The sequence below is a fragment of the Rhinoraja longicauda genome, unplaced genomic scaffold, assembly GCF_053455715.1.
Source record: "Rhinoraja longicauda isolate Sanriku21f unplaced genomic scaffold, sRhiLon1.1 Scf000086, whole genome shotgun sequence".
NCBI classification, from domain to species: Eukaryota; Metazoa; Chordata; class Chondrichthyes; order Rajiformes; family Arhynchobatidae; genus Rhinoraja; species Rhinoraja longicauda.
This window is the reverse complement of record NW_027601304.1, coordinates 236565-250034: the sequence shown is the minus strand read 5'-3', so window position 1 is coordinate 250034 and position 13470 is coordinate 236565. Positions and strand designations below refer to the sequence as shown.

Genomic DNA, 13470 nt, shown 5'->3' with positions numbered 1-13470 from the left:
ATATGTCATCATACTTAATTTCACATGTTCCTGGGTACAGCGAAATGCATTGTTTTGCACATAACCCGGTAATATCATACAGTAGAACTCGCCTCGGCTGTACACAAGAGTCACCGCGTTAATCAGACAGATCTAACTGCTGCTCGCAGCGGCGAACCAGGTCGGCCGCTGCACGTGGCCACAGACGCCACCCCACCCCATCCCCCCCGCCCCCCTTTGTTCTCGCCGTCCCCGATGGTTCCCCTTTTGTTACCGGCGATCTACCCTTGGTCCCCCTGTTTCTGGTGGACCTCTGCCCGGTCCCACATTTCTTCTGGGCTACCTCATCACCTTCCCCCCACCCCGCCGAGTCCCTCCTCTCCTGTCGTCCTGCAATCTGGAATGAGCCAACATTCCCTCCTGAACTTTTCAACTGAGCTGGGAGGACAACATGTTTTTTTGGACAGACCCAAGAGCACCACACTGGAGATGAACAAATAATAATGGCTCCTGCACACCAAAGAATAAAGTTCTAGCCTGCCCAACCTCTTTCTATAGCTCATGTCCTCGGGTACTAGGTACATCCTCGTAAATCTTATTTGCACATCCTTCCATCTTAATGCTATCTTTTCTGAAATAGGGTGACTAAACTGAACAGAGTACAAGTGCGGCCCATGTCTTGTCCAATGGTAACATATGTTCCAGCTTCTATATTGAATTTCCCGAATCATTCAGCCCAGCGTGCTAAAGGCCACCTTCTCCACTATTTACCCGTTATGCCATCTTTTGGGGAATTGTTTGTACTCCTGGATTCTCTCCAGGGGGCTCCCTTTCAACGTGAATGTCATATTCTTGTTCGACTTCACAAACTTACATGTCCTAAAATGCTAATCATACCTTGACATCCCCATTGAATTAATTTCTTCAGACGAGATAGTACTGGGCCCATCAGGGATCCCAAGTGGCGCACCATTCATAGAATTCCAGTCCGAAAAGCAATCTTCCACCATCATTCTGTTTCCAACCATCAAGCCAATTCTGTACCCGTTAGGCATCTCCCCGAGGACACCATACGATCTAACCTACCACAGGGAATCTTATATGCTGAAATCTGTATAGACTATGTCTCTGGCTCTGCCCTCATCAACCTTCTCAGGTACATCTTCAAAAGAGCCATTCAAATTCGTGAAACCTCCAAAGCCAAAACAATGGTGACTATCCCCAATATCTGTCTTTTCAAATGCACATACATCTTATATCCTCTCCCATAACTGTCTTACCACAAACATTCGGCTTATTCATCTATAGTTTATGCTTCACGTGGTTCCCAGTCTTGAGCTATCAGATTTTTCTTTGCAACACTTCTCAAACAGAAGCACAGCATTATCTACCCTCAAATGTTCCGCACTTCACCAACGGTTAACGACGATTCACATATCTCAGCCAGGGCTCCTGCAATTTATTCTCGAACTTTCAATAACGGCCTTAGATACATCTAATCACAGACCCCAGAGATTTACGTATCTTCATACGGTTAACGACATCCAGCACCACCTCGACTGTAATACAACTGCACTCAAGACTTCAAGCCTTCCTCCTTGGTAAAGACAGAAGAGGAATTATAATTGAAGACCTTTCCCATCTCCTGCAGCTCTACACACAGGTGATCACTGAGGATATCCTTTCACTCTCCAGTTACCCCTTTTCCTTTAATATACTTGGAAAATATATTTGCCTTCTCCTTAATTATAAGAGCCACCTTGTGCACACATTTTTGCCCTACTGATTTCGTTCTTAAGTATGCTAAAGTATCCAAGTATTCCTGATTTTCGCCTTTCAGTTATCTCTCACACTTCTACCAGGAAAGCATTGATCCGAGCAGCCTATACCTAACCCATGTCTCCTTTTCCCTAACCAGAGCCTCAATTTCTCTCATCATCAAGGGTTCCTTACTTGTCCTTCACTGGCAACATGCATATCTTGAAATCTCACTATCACAATTTAAAGACTTCCCCTTTCAGATGCCCCTTTGCCCACATACAACTTACTCCAATCACTGTTCCTATCTCATACTGTCACCACCCAATGTAGAATTTTATATTGAAGGCCAGAACTGTTCTTTTACACAGGGTTTCAAAGCTAATTGAATTGTTGTGATTGGTCACAAAGTGCTCGTCCACTGACAGCTCAGTTTGAACTGTCTGAATACTACTTTGGATTGCGTCTCCCAGCCAATCAGTTTAAACCCTCCTTTGCAGAACTTTCAAAACTGGCCACACGGATGGATGTTAGTCTCCTTCCAGTTCAGGTTCCTCGTCTACAGGTCACCTCTCTCCCCAAAAAGATCCAAATTATTCAAATATCTGACTATCCGACCCTTGCACCAACTCCTCAGTCGTGCATTCATTTTAACTGGACGTGCATGAACATCACGTACTGAAGTACTGTGAAAAGCTTGGTTTTGCATGTAATTCAAAAGGATCAGATATACCACACACAGATATAATAGGTTGAAACTCAAGAACAGACGGAGCAAAGGTTAAGATACAGAGTGCAGAATGTAGTTTGCAGCATTGTAGCACATCAGTCCCTTACACAAAGTCCAATGTCCTTGATGCGGTATGCGTATATAGTTAAAAAAGTAAATTCGGAGAACAGGAATACATTCCTTCCCATTCCTTCCATCCAGAGATGCTGCCTGACCCGCTGCTTTACTCCAGCATTTTGTGTTTACCCTAGCTTCTGCGAGGTGCGTTCACAAATTTGATAAGAGCGTAGAAGCCCTCGAATCAGGTGCTATGTTATGTCCAGATATCCAATATAAAATTTGGATGATTGTTACTTTCGAGATAATCTGATAATTTTGTTCCAAGTATTAGCGATTTTAGCCTTTCTGCCAAAATTTACATTTCTACCCCCGCAACTGGATTTGAACCAGTATTTGTGTAGGCGGAGACATTACATTTCATATTTAATCATCATACGGGCAAGTTGGCGCATGTTGGAGGGATAAATAAAACCAGGGTATTCATCATGAATGACAGGGCCTATAGACTGCTGAGAAACACCCGTACAAATCCATAGATCCCTAAAGTGCACACGAAGACAACATTTAGCATTCTTGTCATCAGCTGCAGCATCGAATACAACTGCAGGGAGGCCTTGTTACAAATTTACTTGGAGTTGATTAAGCCTTAATTTGGAGGAGTGTGTGCAATTCTGATCTCCATACTGTGGGAAGGATGCCTTTGCACTGGAGAAGCTACAGAGGAGATCCATCAGGATATTGCTTGGAAATGAATATTTCAAATATCAACTGACTGGAGTGATTTAAGTGGTCTTCCTTGAAGCTGGGGCAGACAAGCAGTGATCTGATAGATGTACAGAATACTACGAGAAGCAACGTTGATGGAAAAATAGTTTTCTCCATAGTAGAGGTGGTTAACACTAGGGGGCATCGATTTAATGCGTGGACCATGAGGTTTACAGGGTGATCTTTCAGGAAGAATCTTTCAGTGGTGATGACTGCAGCTAGGACACACAGCCTGAGGTGGTGAGGTGGTGGCTGGTACTCTGTCAAAACATTGTAGGAGCATCTGGGTGTCCATTCCAAATGCAAATGAATCGCAGGTGATAGACTACTAGTGCTCAGTAATGGGATTAATGCAGAGAAATTGTCAGGTGTCAGATGGGTCAAAGGCTCAGAATCTGATTCTGGACTCTGATATTATAACGTTTGCGGCTAATCAACTAATTTGTTTCTAAAAAGAGTGCTGATATATCAGACAATTCCTGCATCCGCCCACCTGTAACAGTGATATCCCTGGAGATGTCAACTCTCTGTGTTCACCCCCATCCCTAGTCCCACTTCCATGTCTTACAACAGGTGTCCACGCACTGTCAGGGCAACATATACATTTCACAGAAGGCTCACAAACCTTTTTGTTTTGTTGATGTAGAGGTCACTGAATCACCTCCACAGTCACCACTTTCAGCCATGATGTCGTCAGGCGTTCGCAAACTCTGTAGCTCTGAAATAAACAATATTAACAGAACCATCAGGTGACAATTAAATGTGAAGAAAGACATTGCCTTGTGAACCAACAAACAGCATTACAGTGCAGCGGAGGTGTGGAAAACACCCCATCCAAACAAGTTATACCCCTGCAAATTAACAAAACATAAAAGTAGGATTAGTCCACCTAGCTATTCATGTCTGCCCTGACATCCAAAGATCCCTGACATCCCAAAGGCAGCAATTCATCATTTGTGCCAGATCCCTGAAGCTTTCAAACCCGTTAAACCGTCTCCGCGCGAGCGAGCGGCCGTTAAACCGTCTCCGCGCGAGCCGGGCCGCGCATGCGTGACGCGCACCGGGCGGTGACGAAACTGCCCGGTGATTGACAGCGGCACCGCCCTGAAGCTCCAGCGCCCTGAAACCCAGCTCAGCTCAGCCGCGCCCCCGCGCCGCATCCCGGCCCCGCCCCCAAAACCATCTCTCTCTACTCCCCCCCACCCTCTCTTTCTCTCTCTCTGTCAGGTGTGTGGGGAGATCAGGGGTTCATGTGTGTAGGGGTTCACGCATGTGGGGGCTGGAGATCAGGTGTGTAGGGGGTCACGTGTGTGGGGGGCTGGGGGTCAGGTGTATAGGTGGTCACGTGTGTGGGGGTCAGGTGTGTGGGTGTCAGGGGGCCCTCGCACGTGACCCCCTACACACGTGACCCCCCACACACCTGACCCCCAGCCCCCTCACACCTGACCCCCAGCCCCCCACACACCTGACCCCCAGCCCCCCACACACCTGACCCCCAGCCCCCCACACACCTGACCCCCAGCCCCCCCTCACACGACCCCCAGCCCCCCTCACACACACACACAAGACCCCCTGACCCCCACACCTGTGACCCCTATACACATGGCCCCCTGACACCCAGCCCCCCACACACCTGACCCACAGCCCCCCAAACACCTGACCCCCTTACACCCAGCCCCACACGTGACCCTGAGACCCCCACACACCTGACTCCCAACCCCCAGACACACGTGCCCCCACATACATGACCGCCTGACTCCTCCACACCCCGTCACAAACCTGACCCCACCTCCCAGACACACATGACCCCCTACACACATGACCACTGACACTCGACACATCGGACCACCATCTGCCCCCACACACGTGACCCCCCAGCCCTCACACACCTGACCCTCTGACCTCCACACTCCTGACCCCTACCCCCAGACACACGTGACCCCTACACACATGACCCACTGACACCCCACACGCCTAACCCCCAGACCCCCCACACATGCCTGACCCCCAGACAGCCCACACACCTGACCCTCAGCCCCCACACGCCTAACCCCAGCCCCCACACACCTGCCACACACCTGACCCCAGCCCCCGCACACCTGACCCCTAGGCCCCACACACCTGACACCCATCCCCTACACACGTGACCCACTGACACCCAGCCCCCCACACACGTTCCCCCACACACCTGTCCCCCACACACCTGACCCCCAGCCCCCCACGCACATGACCACCTAGACACATGATCCTCTGACCCCCCACACACCTGACCCCCCACTCCGCACCAACGTGACCCCCTACACATGACCCACTGAACACGACACACCTGACCCCCACCCGCCCGCATACACGTGACCCCCTGCACACATGAACACCTGAGCCCTGACCCCCAGCCCCCAAACACCTGACCCCCCCAGCCCCCCCCACACGTGACCCCCTGCACACATGATCCCCTGACCATTCACACACATGACCCCCACCCTCACCCCACAAACGTGACCCCATAGACACCTGACCCCACCTTCCAGACACACATGGCCCCCTACACACATGACCCACTGACCCTGACACACCTGACCCCCACCCGTGCCCACACACGTGCTCCCATACACACATGACCCCCCTGACACCCAGCCCCCCACACATACCTGACCTCCAGCCCCCCAAACACCTGACACCCAGCCCCCCACACACACCTGACCTCCAGCCCCCAAACACCTGACACCCAGCCCCCCACACACACCTGACCTCCAGCCCCCAAACACCTGACACCCTGACCCCCAGTCCCCCACACACGTCCAGATTAGCATCCAAAATGCAATTGAAATCACCCGCACCCAAAAAATGGGAATCTTAAATTATGTCACCATCAATGTAAGGTCATTAATGAATTTAGGCTGATCATAATTAGGGCAATGACAATTTAATTAAATGATTTTGACTCGGTCAGGAAGGCCCCTGACAAAGATAAATCGACCATTTAAAAAAAATCAGATTTGACTTCTTCTGATGAGAATTGCAACACCTCTCGAGTTGGAAGTGAAGGAGAAATTCAATACATTGCCGACCCATCCGGATTTGAGTTGTTCATGAGTTGAGAATAGGTGAGTTTCTTGTACAAAAGCTACATCTTGGGGGCGTGGCTACGAGCTGCAGCTGCGGCTCACCGGCGCTATATAAAATAAATGCTTATTATTATTATTATATTATTATCTACTTTGTGTTTATTCATGATTATTTTCCGTTTCAGCAAACCCCCCCATTCCTTTGACATTGTAAATTATAAAGTTATATTTAGGCATTTGGTGTAATTCGAGGAAGCAGCTGAGTGCAAGACTAGCAAAGATAAGGATAGAGAAAAAGGAAACAAAACCAGAAAACAAAACATAAAACAATAAAAAACACACAAGAGCATCCCACACCCTCCCACCCACCCATTTGATACCTCCTGAGTGCTTCCTACCCGGTGCACTAAAGGGATACAACATATCAGAAGGAACCAAATCCTCTCCTATGATTTATGAATTAATTTAAGGAGATTAAGTATTATTAATGCCATTTTATTTTAAACTGTAATAAAAAGCAAAACCTCCCATCCATCCCTTACTCCCCCAAGCTGGTTTACTCCCATCCCATACTCCACCAAGCTGACAACCTCCCATCCCTTACCATCGAAAGCTGGCTTTCTCCCATCTCTTACTCCCTAAGCTGGCTTCCTCCCATCCCTTACTCCAACAAGCTGGCCACCTCCCATCCCTTACTCCTCAAGCTGGTTGCCTCTCTTCCTTTACTCCCCAAGCTGGCTACCTCCAGTCCCTTATTCCCCCAAGCTGGCTCTCTCCCATCACTTACTTCCCCAAATTGGCTACCCCTTACTGCCATCTAGCTGGCTACCTCCCATCCCTTACAGCCCCCAAATGGCTACCTCCCATCCCCTACTCCCCCAAGCTGTTTTCCTCCCATTCCCCTAACTCCCCAAGCTGACAGCATCCCGTCACTTACTCCCCCAAGTTGGCTACTTCCAATCCCTTACTCCTCCATTCCCCTTACTCCCTCAAGCTGGCTACCTCCCATCCCTTACTCCTCAAAGCTGGCTTCCTCGCATTCCCTTACTCGCCAAAGCTGGCTTCCCCCATTCCCCTTAATCTCCCAAGCTGGCTACCTTCCGTTCCCCTTACTCCCCCAAGACATCTTCATCCCATTCCGCTTACTCTTCCAAGCTTGCTACCTCCCAGCCCCTTACATCCCATCTCTTACTTTCCCAAGCTGGCCACGCCCCATTCATTACTCCCCCAAGCTGCCCACCTCCAATCCCTTGTTCCCCCAAGCTGGCTTCCTTCCATCTCTTCCGCCTCCAAGCTGGCAACATCCCAACCCTTACTCCCCCAAGCTGGCTTCCTCCCATTCTCCTACACCCCATAACTGGCAATCTCCCTTTTCCCTTACTCCCCCAAGCTGGCTTCCTCCCATTCCTCTTTCGCCACCAAATCCCGCTTCCTCCCAATCCCCTTAATTCCCCAAGCTGGCTACCTCCCATCCCTTACTCCCACAAGCTGGCTACGTCCCATCCCTTACTGCCCCAAGATGCTTACTTCCCACCCCTTACTCCCCAAGATGGTTTCCTCCCACGACGTATTCCCCCAAGCAGGCTTACTCCCATCCCTTACTCCCCGAAGTTGGGTACTTCCCATTCCGCTTACTCCCCCCACGTTGTATTCCTCCCGTCCCTTACTCCTCCAAGCTGGCTTCCTGCGATTCCCCTTACTCCCCCAAGCTTTCCAGGCTGAGCAAGCGCCTCCCATTCCTCTTAATCCCCCAAGCTGGTTGGCACCTATTCGCCTTACGCCCTCAAGCTTGCTTCTTCCCATTCCCTTTACACCACAAGCTGGCTACCTCACTGTCACCTTATATGCCCATGCTGCCTGTCCCCCATTGCCCCTATTCCTCCCGTCCCCATTTCCCTCTCTCCCCTGGGCTGGCGGCCTCCCATTCCCTTTAATCCCCACCACCAAGCTGGCTTCCTCCCATCTCTTACAATCGAAAGCTGGCCTTCTCCCATCCTTTACTCGCCAATCTTGCTTCCTCCCATACCTTACTCCCAGAAGCTAGCTTCCTCGCATTCCCCTTACTCCCCTACCTGGCAAACTCCCATCCCATACACCCCCCAAGCTGGCATAGGCCTATCTCCCTTTCTCCCCCAAGCTGGCATCCTTCCATGTCCCTTATATCCCCCAAACTGGCTATCCCCCGTTACCCTTACTCCCTCAAGCCGTCTTCCACCCATTCCACTTAACATCCCAAGCTGGCTATTTCCCACTCCTCTTATTCCCCAAGCTGGCGACCTCCGACACCCTTACACCCCGAAGCTGGCTTCCTCCCATCCCCATTATACCAGCAATCTGGCTACCTCCCATCTCCCTTACTTCCCCAAGTTGGCTTCCTCCCATCCCTTACTCCCCCAAGTTGGCTTCCTCCCATCCCTTACTCCCGCAAGCTGGCTTCCTCCAATTCCCCTTACTCACCCAAGCTGCCTATCTCCCACCTTAGATCCCTTAACCTCCCCCAAGTACACTACCTCCCTTCCATTACACCCCCCCCCCTCCGATGGCTTCTTCCATTCCAGCTTACTCCCCCAAGCTGGCTACCTCCCATTCCTTACCCCCATAACCTGGCTACTTCCATTCCCTTGCCTAGCTAAGCTGGCTACCTCCAGTCTCGTGCTCCCGTAAGCTGTCTCTCTCCCATCCCTTACTCCCCAAAGCTAGCTAACTCCCATTCCCCATAATCCCCCAAACTGGCTACCTAGCATCCTTTACGCCCTCTAACTGGCTACTTAACATCCCAGCTGGCTAACACACCCTAGCTGGCTCTCTCCCATCCGCTACTCCCCAAATCTGGGAGGTGGTGTACTTGGGGGGTGTTAAGGGATCTAAGATGGCAGGTAGTCAGCTTGGGTTAGTAAGGGGAATTGGAGGAAGCCAGCTTGGAGGAGTAAGGGATGGGAGGAAGCCAACTTGGGGGAGTAAGGGAGACGGGAGGTAGGCAGATTGCTGGTGTAAGGGCTTGGGCTTGAGGCACCAGTCCACAAACTCCTTGATCAGTTCTCTGCACGCCCTGTCATCGTCGCCTGCGATGAGGCCAAGATGGCAGAGTCGTCAGAGAACTTCTGTAGATAGCAGTTTCCAGAGCTGTGCCTGAAGCCCGCAGTGCACAGTGTACAGGTTAGCCAGCTTGGTGGTATCAGGGATGGGATAAGCCAGCTGGGGACAAAGGGATGGGAGAAAGCCAGCTTCTGGTAATAAGGGATGGGAGGGAACAAGCATGAGGGAGTAAGGGATGGAAGGTAGGCAGCTTGGGGGAGTAAGGGGACTGGGTGATTGCAAGATTGGGAGAGTAAGCGGGATGGGATGACGATATATTGGGGGAGTCAGGGGAATGATAGATAGCCAGCTTGGGGAACTAAGTGGAATGGGAGGTAGCCAGCTTGCGGGAGTAAGGGATGGGAGGTAGCCAGCTTGGGGGATCAAAGGGATTGGAGCTAGCCGGATTTGGGTGAGTAAGAGGAATGGGAGGAAGACAGCTCGGGGGATAAGGGGAAAGGGAGGTAGCCAGTTTGCGGGAGTAGTAGAATGGGAGGTGGCCAGCTTTTGGGGGGGGGGGGATGAGAGTTGTGCTAAAACAATTTCACTCTGCAGTTGCACATTGAACTACTGAACTGTTGACCAAACATCTGTTCCTCTCAGCACTCAGCTCTCCAATTGATTCATCCTCAACAAACAGAGAATATCCTTTGCTATCTTGCAGACATTCTCTATTATCATAGCTGAAAGATACAACTCTGTATTAAACGGCACTACGTCTGGTCCTGAACTATCCCAGCTGTGGACAGGTGATCTCTCCCTCCCTTTAAACAATCTCCAACAATCTAAGTCAAACATATTTGGTTATCTTAACGTTGTGCGTGATCTGGCCAAGTACAAATGACTGCCATTTTTCCTACAATGTAATAAAGACAATGTGTATTTACATTATTGATTAAAATAGTGAATGCAGAAAACAGTGGAAGTGCAATGGTGGATGATCCATTATCAGAACTGGGACTGTAATCAAATGCTGCTCAAACTGCTGAGTGTTTCCAGCATGTTGGCATTTTCTCTTTTTCCTTCAGAGCTTCTGGAATAGCGATTTTTAAAAACTTCCATTCCCATAAAACTGGTTGCAAAAGTCACACGTTACCTTACAGTGGTTAACAGATTTGTGTAATTTTCATACTTCCACTCACAAACCCAATAGTCCCAACTCATTTGAATAATGAAATGAGAACTGACATGTACGAAATACATTCCATGTTGCAAATCTGAAATCCTCACAGTATCCTTTGCTCTTACTCTCATTCTGCTGCACCTTGTCCTCGGATCACTCAGTCTCAGCTGTGACCAAACGGCGATAACAATGTGCAACTCTCCTCACACAAAGGCTCAGAAAGGCCTTTACTCCGGGAACTGAGGAAGTGTTATCAGTAAAAATAACGGAACCCGGGAATAACAAGCTGATGGTTTCATTGTGAAACAGTGCCCTGAACATGCAGCCATTTTGTGAACCAAACTGGGCCATCTGCTTCCACAGCACCAGACCGCTCAGCGCCCTCAACACATCAACTGTTAGCTCCAACTTCACTCAACTCTGTGTGATTGTTGTGCAGCACCTGCACCAACACGTCCCATAACAACGCGCAGCTGGTGCTGGACATGACTTTCCTGCTTCAAACTCTCACCGGGACACATTGAGTCACAACAATCAATGCAAAGTCCTCACAACAACAAATCAAACTCAATGGGGAGATTTACCCGCAGTCTCTCCCCAAGATTAGACCCGTCCACTGGGGGCCGGCGGCAAATACTCACCGATGGGAAGCGGCTGTCCCCGCCCGCCCGGACAGCGGGGTCCCTCTCCCCGCCCTGGATCCACGGAGCCGCACTGCGCCTGCGTGTGGGACTGTCCGGGGGCGGGGCCCGCAGGGACTCTCCCCCTCGCCCTCCGCCATTGGCTAAGGCAGTTGGAGGATACCGCCGACAACCAATGGGAGCAGAAGGGCGGGCGCGGCCTGCGCTGACGGTTGGAGGTTCAGGTGACCGGTGGCGGCGCGCGGCCGTTAAACCGTCTCCGCGCGAGCCGGGCCGCGCCTGCGTGACGCGCACCGGCCGTTGACGAATCTGCCCGGTGATTGACAGCCACACTCCTGACCCCTACCCCCAGACACACGTAACCCCCTACACACATGACCCACTGACACCCCACACACCTAACCCCCAGACCCCCCCACACACACCTGACCCCAGACAGCCCACACACCTGACCCTCAGCCCCCACACGCCTAACACCAGCCCCCACACACCTGACCCCAGCCCCCGCACACCTGACCCCTAGGCCCCACACACCTGACACCCATCCCCCACACACGTGACCCACTGACACCCAGCCCCCCACACACCTGACCCCCAGCCCCCCACGCACATGACCACCTAGACACATGATCCTCTGACCCCCCACACACCTGACCCCCACCCCGCACCAACGTGACCCCCTACACATGACCCACTGAACACGACACACCTGACCCCATCCGCCCCCATACACGTGACCCCCTGCATACATGAACGCCTGAGCCCTGACCCCCAGCCCCAAAACACCTGACCCTCCAGCCCCCCACACACGTGACCCCCTGCACACATGATATCATATCATATATATACAGCCGGAAACAGGCCTTTTTGGCCCTCCAAGTCCGTGCCGCCCAGTGATCCCCGTACATTAACATTATCCTACACCCACTAGGGACAATTTTTACATTTACCCAGCCAATTAACCTACATACCTGTACGTCTTTGGAGTGTGGGAGGAAACCGAAGATCTCGGAGAAAACCCACGCAGGTCACGGGGAGAACGTACAAACTCCTTACAGTGCAGCACCCGTAGTCAGGATCGAACCTGAGTCTCCGGCGCTGCATTCGCTGTAAAGCAGCAACTCTACCGCTGCGCTACCGTGCCGCCTGACCATTCACACACATGACCCCCACCCCACCCCACAAACGTGACCCCGTAGACACCTGACCCCACCTACCAGACACACATGACCTACTGACCCTGACACACCTGACCCCCACCTGTGACCACACACATGGCCCCCTACACACACGACCCCGACACACCTGACCCCCACCCGTGCCCACACGTGCCCCCCTACACACACGACCCCCTGACACCCAGCCCCCCACACATACCTGACCTCCAGCCCCCCAAACACCTGACACCCAGCTCCCCACACACACCTGACCTCCAGCCCCCAAACACCTGACCCCCAGTCCCCCACACGTCCAGATTAGCATCCAAAATGCGATTGAAATCACCTGCACCCAAAAAATGGGAATCTTAAAATTATGTCACCATCAATGTAAGATCATTAATGAATTTGTGCTGATAATAATTAGGGCAATGACAATTTAATTAAATGATTTTGACTTGGTCAGGAAGGCCCCTGACAAAGATAAATCGACCATTTAAAAAAAATCAAATTTGACTTCTTCTGATGAGAATTGCAACACCTCTCGAGTTGGAAGTGAAGGAGAAATTCAATACATTGCCGACCCATCCGGATTCGAGTTGTTCATGAGTTGAGAATAGAAGGTGTGTTTCTTGTACAAAAGCTACATCTTGGGGGCGTGGCTACGTTCTGCAGCTGCGGCTCACCGGCAGTCTCTCTGTCTTTTTGTTTTGTTTTGTCTATTGTCATCGTTTAAATGTTTCTTTTGATCTATTTTTAACTCTGTTTATGTGGGGGGTGGTGGGGGGGTGGTGGGGGGGTGGGGGAAACCTTTTTTTCCAATCTCCTCCTCAAAGGAGATGCGACCTTTACCGTGTTGTGTCTCCGTTCGCGCTATGGCCTAACACCGTGGAGTCGGCGGCCTCCAGCTGGGATCGACCTTGAAGAGTCCGGTCGCAGGGCCTGGACTTACCATCTCGGAGGCTTCGGCCATGGGCCCTGCAGACCGTAACATCGGGAGTTCGCAGGTCCCTGGGTGGGACCGGCTTTCGGGAGCTCCAGCCGTAGCAGCTTCGACCGCCCCGAAGCACGAGGTTCGATCGACCCGCTTGCAGGCCCCTCATCGCCCTGCGTGGCT

General features: G+C 51.4%; 1 protein-coding gene across 1 annotated transcript in view; it reads right to left on the bottom strand.

Annotated features, from left to right (window-relative positions):
• The window catches only part of LOC144589897 (uncharacterized), a 35816-nt gene extending 24561 nt beyond the window's left edge, over window positions 1–11255 (bottom strand). Inside the window, exons 1-2 of the mRNA XM_078394878.1 lie at window positions 11197–11255; window positions 3918–4010 (exon numbers count right to left, since the gene is read on the bottom strand). Of these exons, the coding sequence (XP_078251004.1) occupies window positions 3918–3978 (61 nt within the window). The 5' untranslated portion in view covers window positions 3979–4010; window positions 11197–11255. The remainder of the gene's footprint in view (window positions 1–3917; window positions 4011–11196) is intronic.
• Between the last annotated feature and the right edge of the window lie 2215 nt (window positions 11256–13470).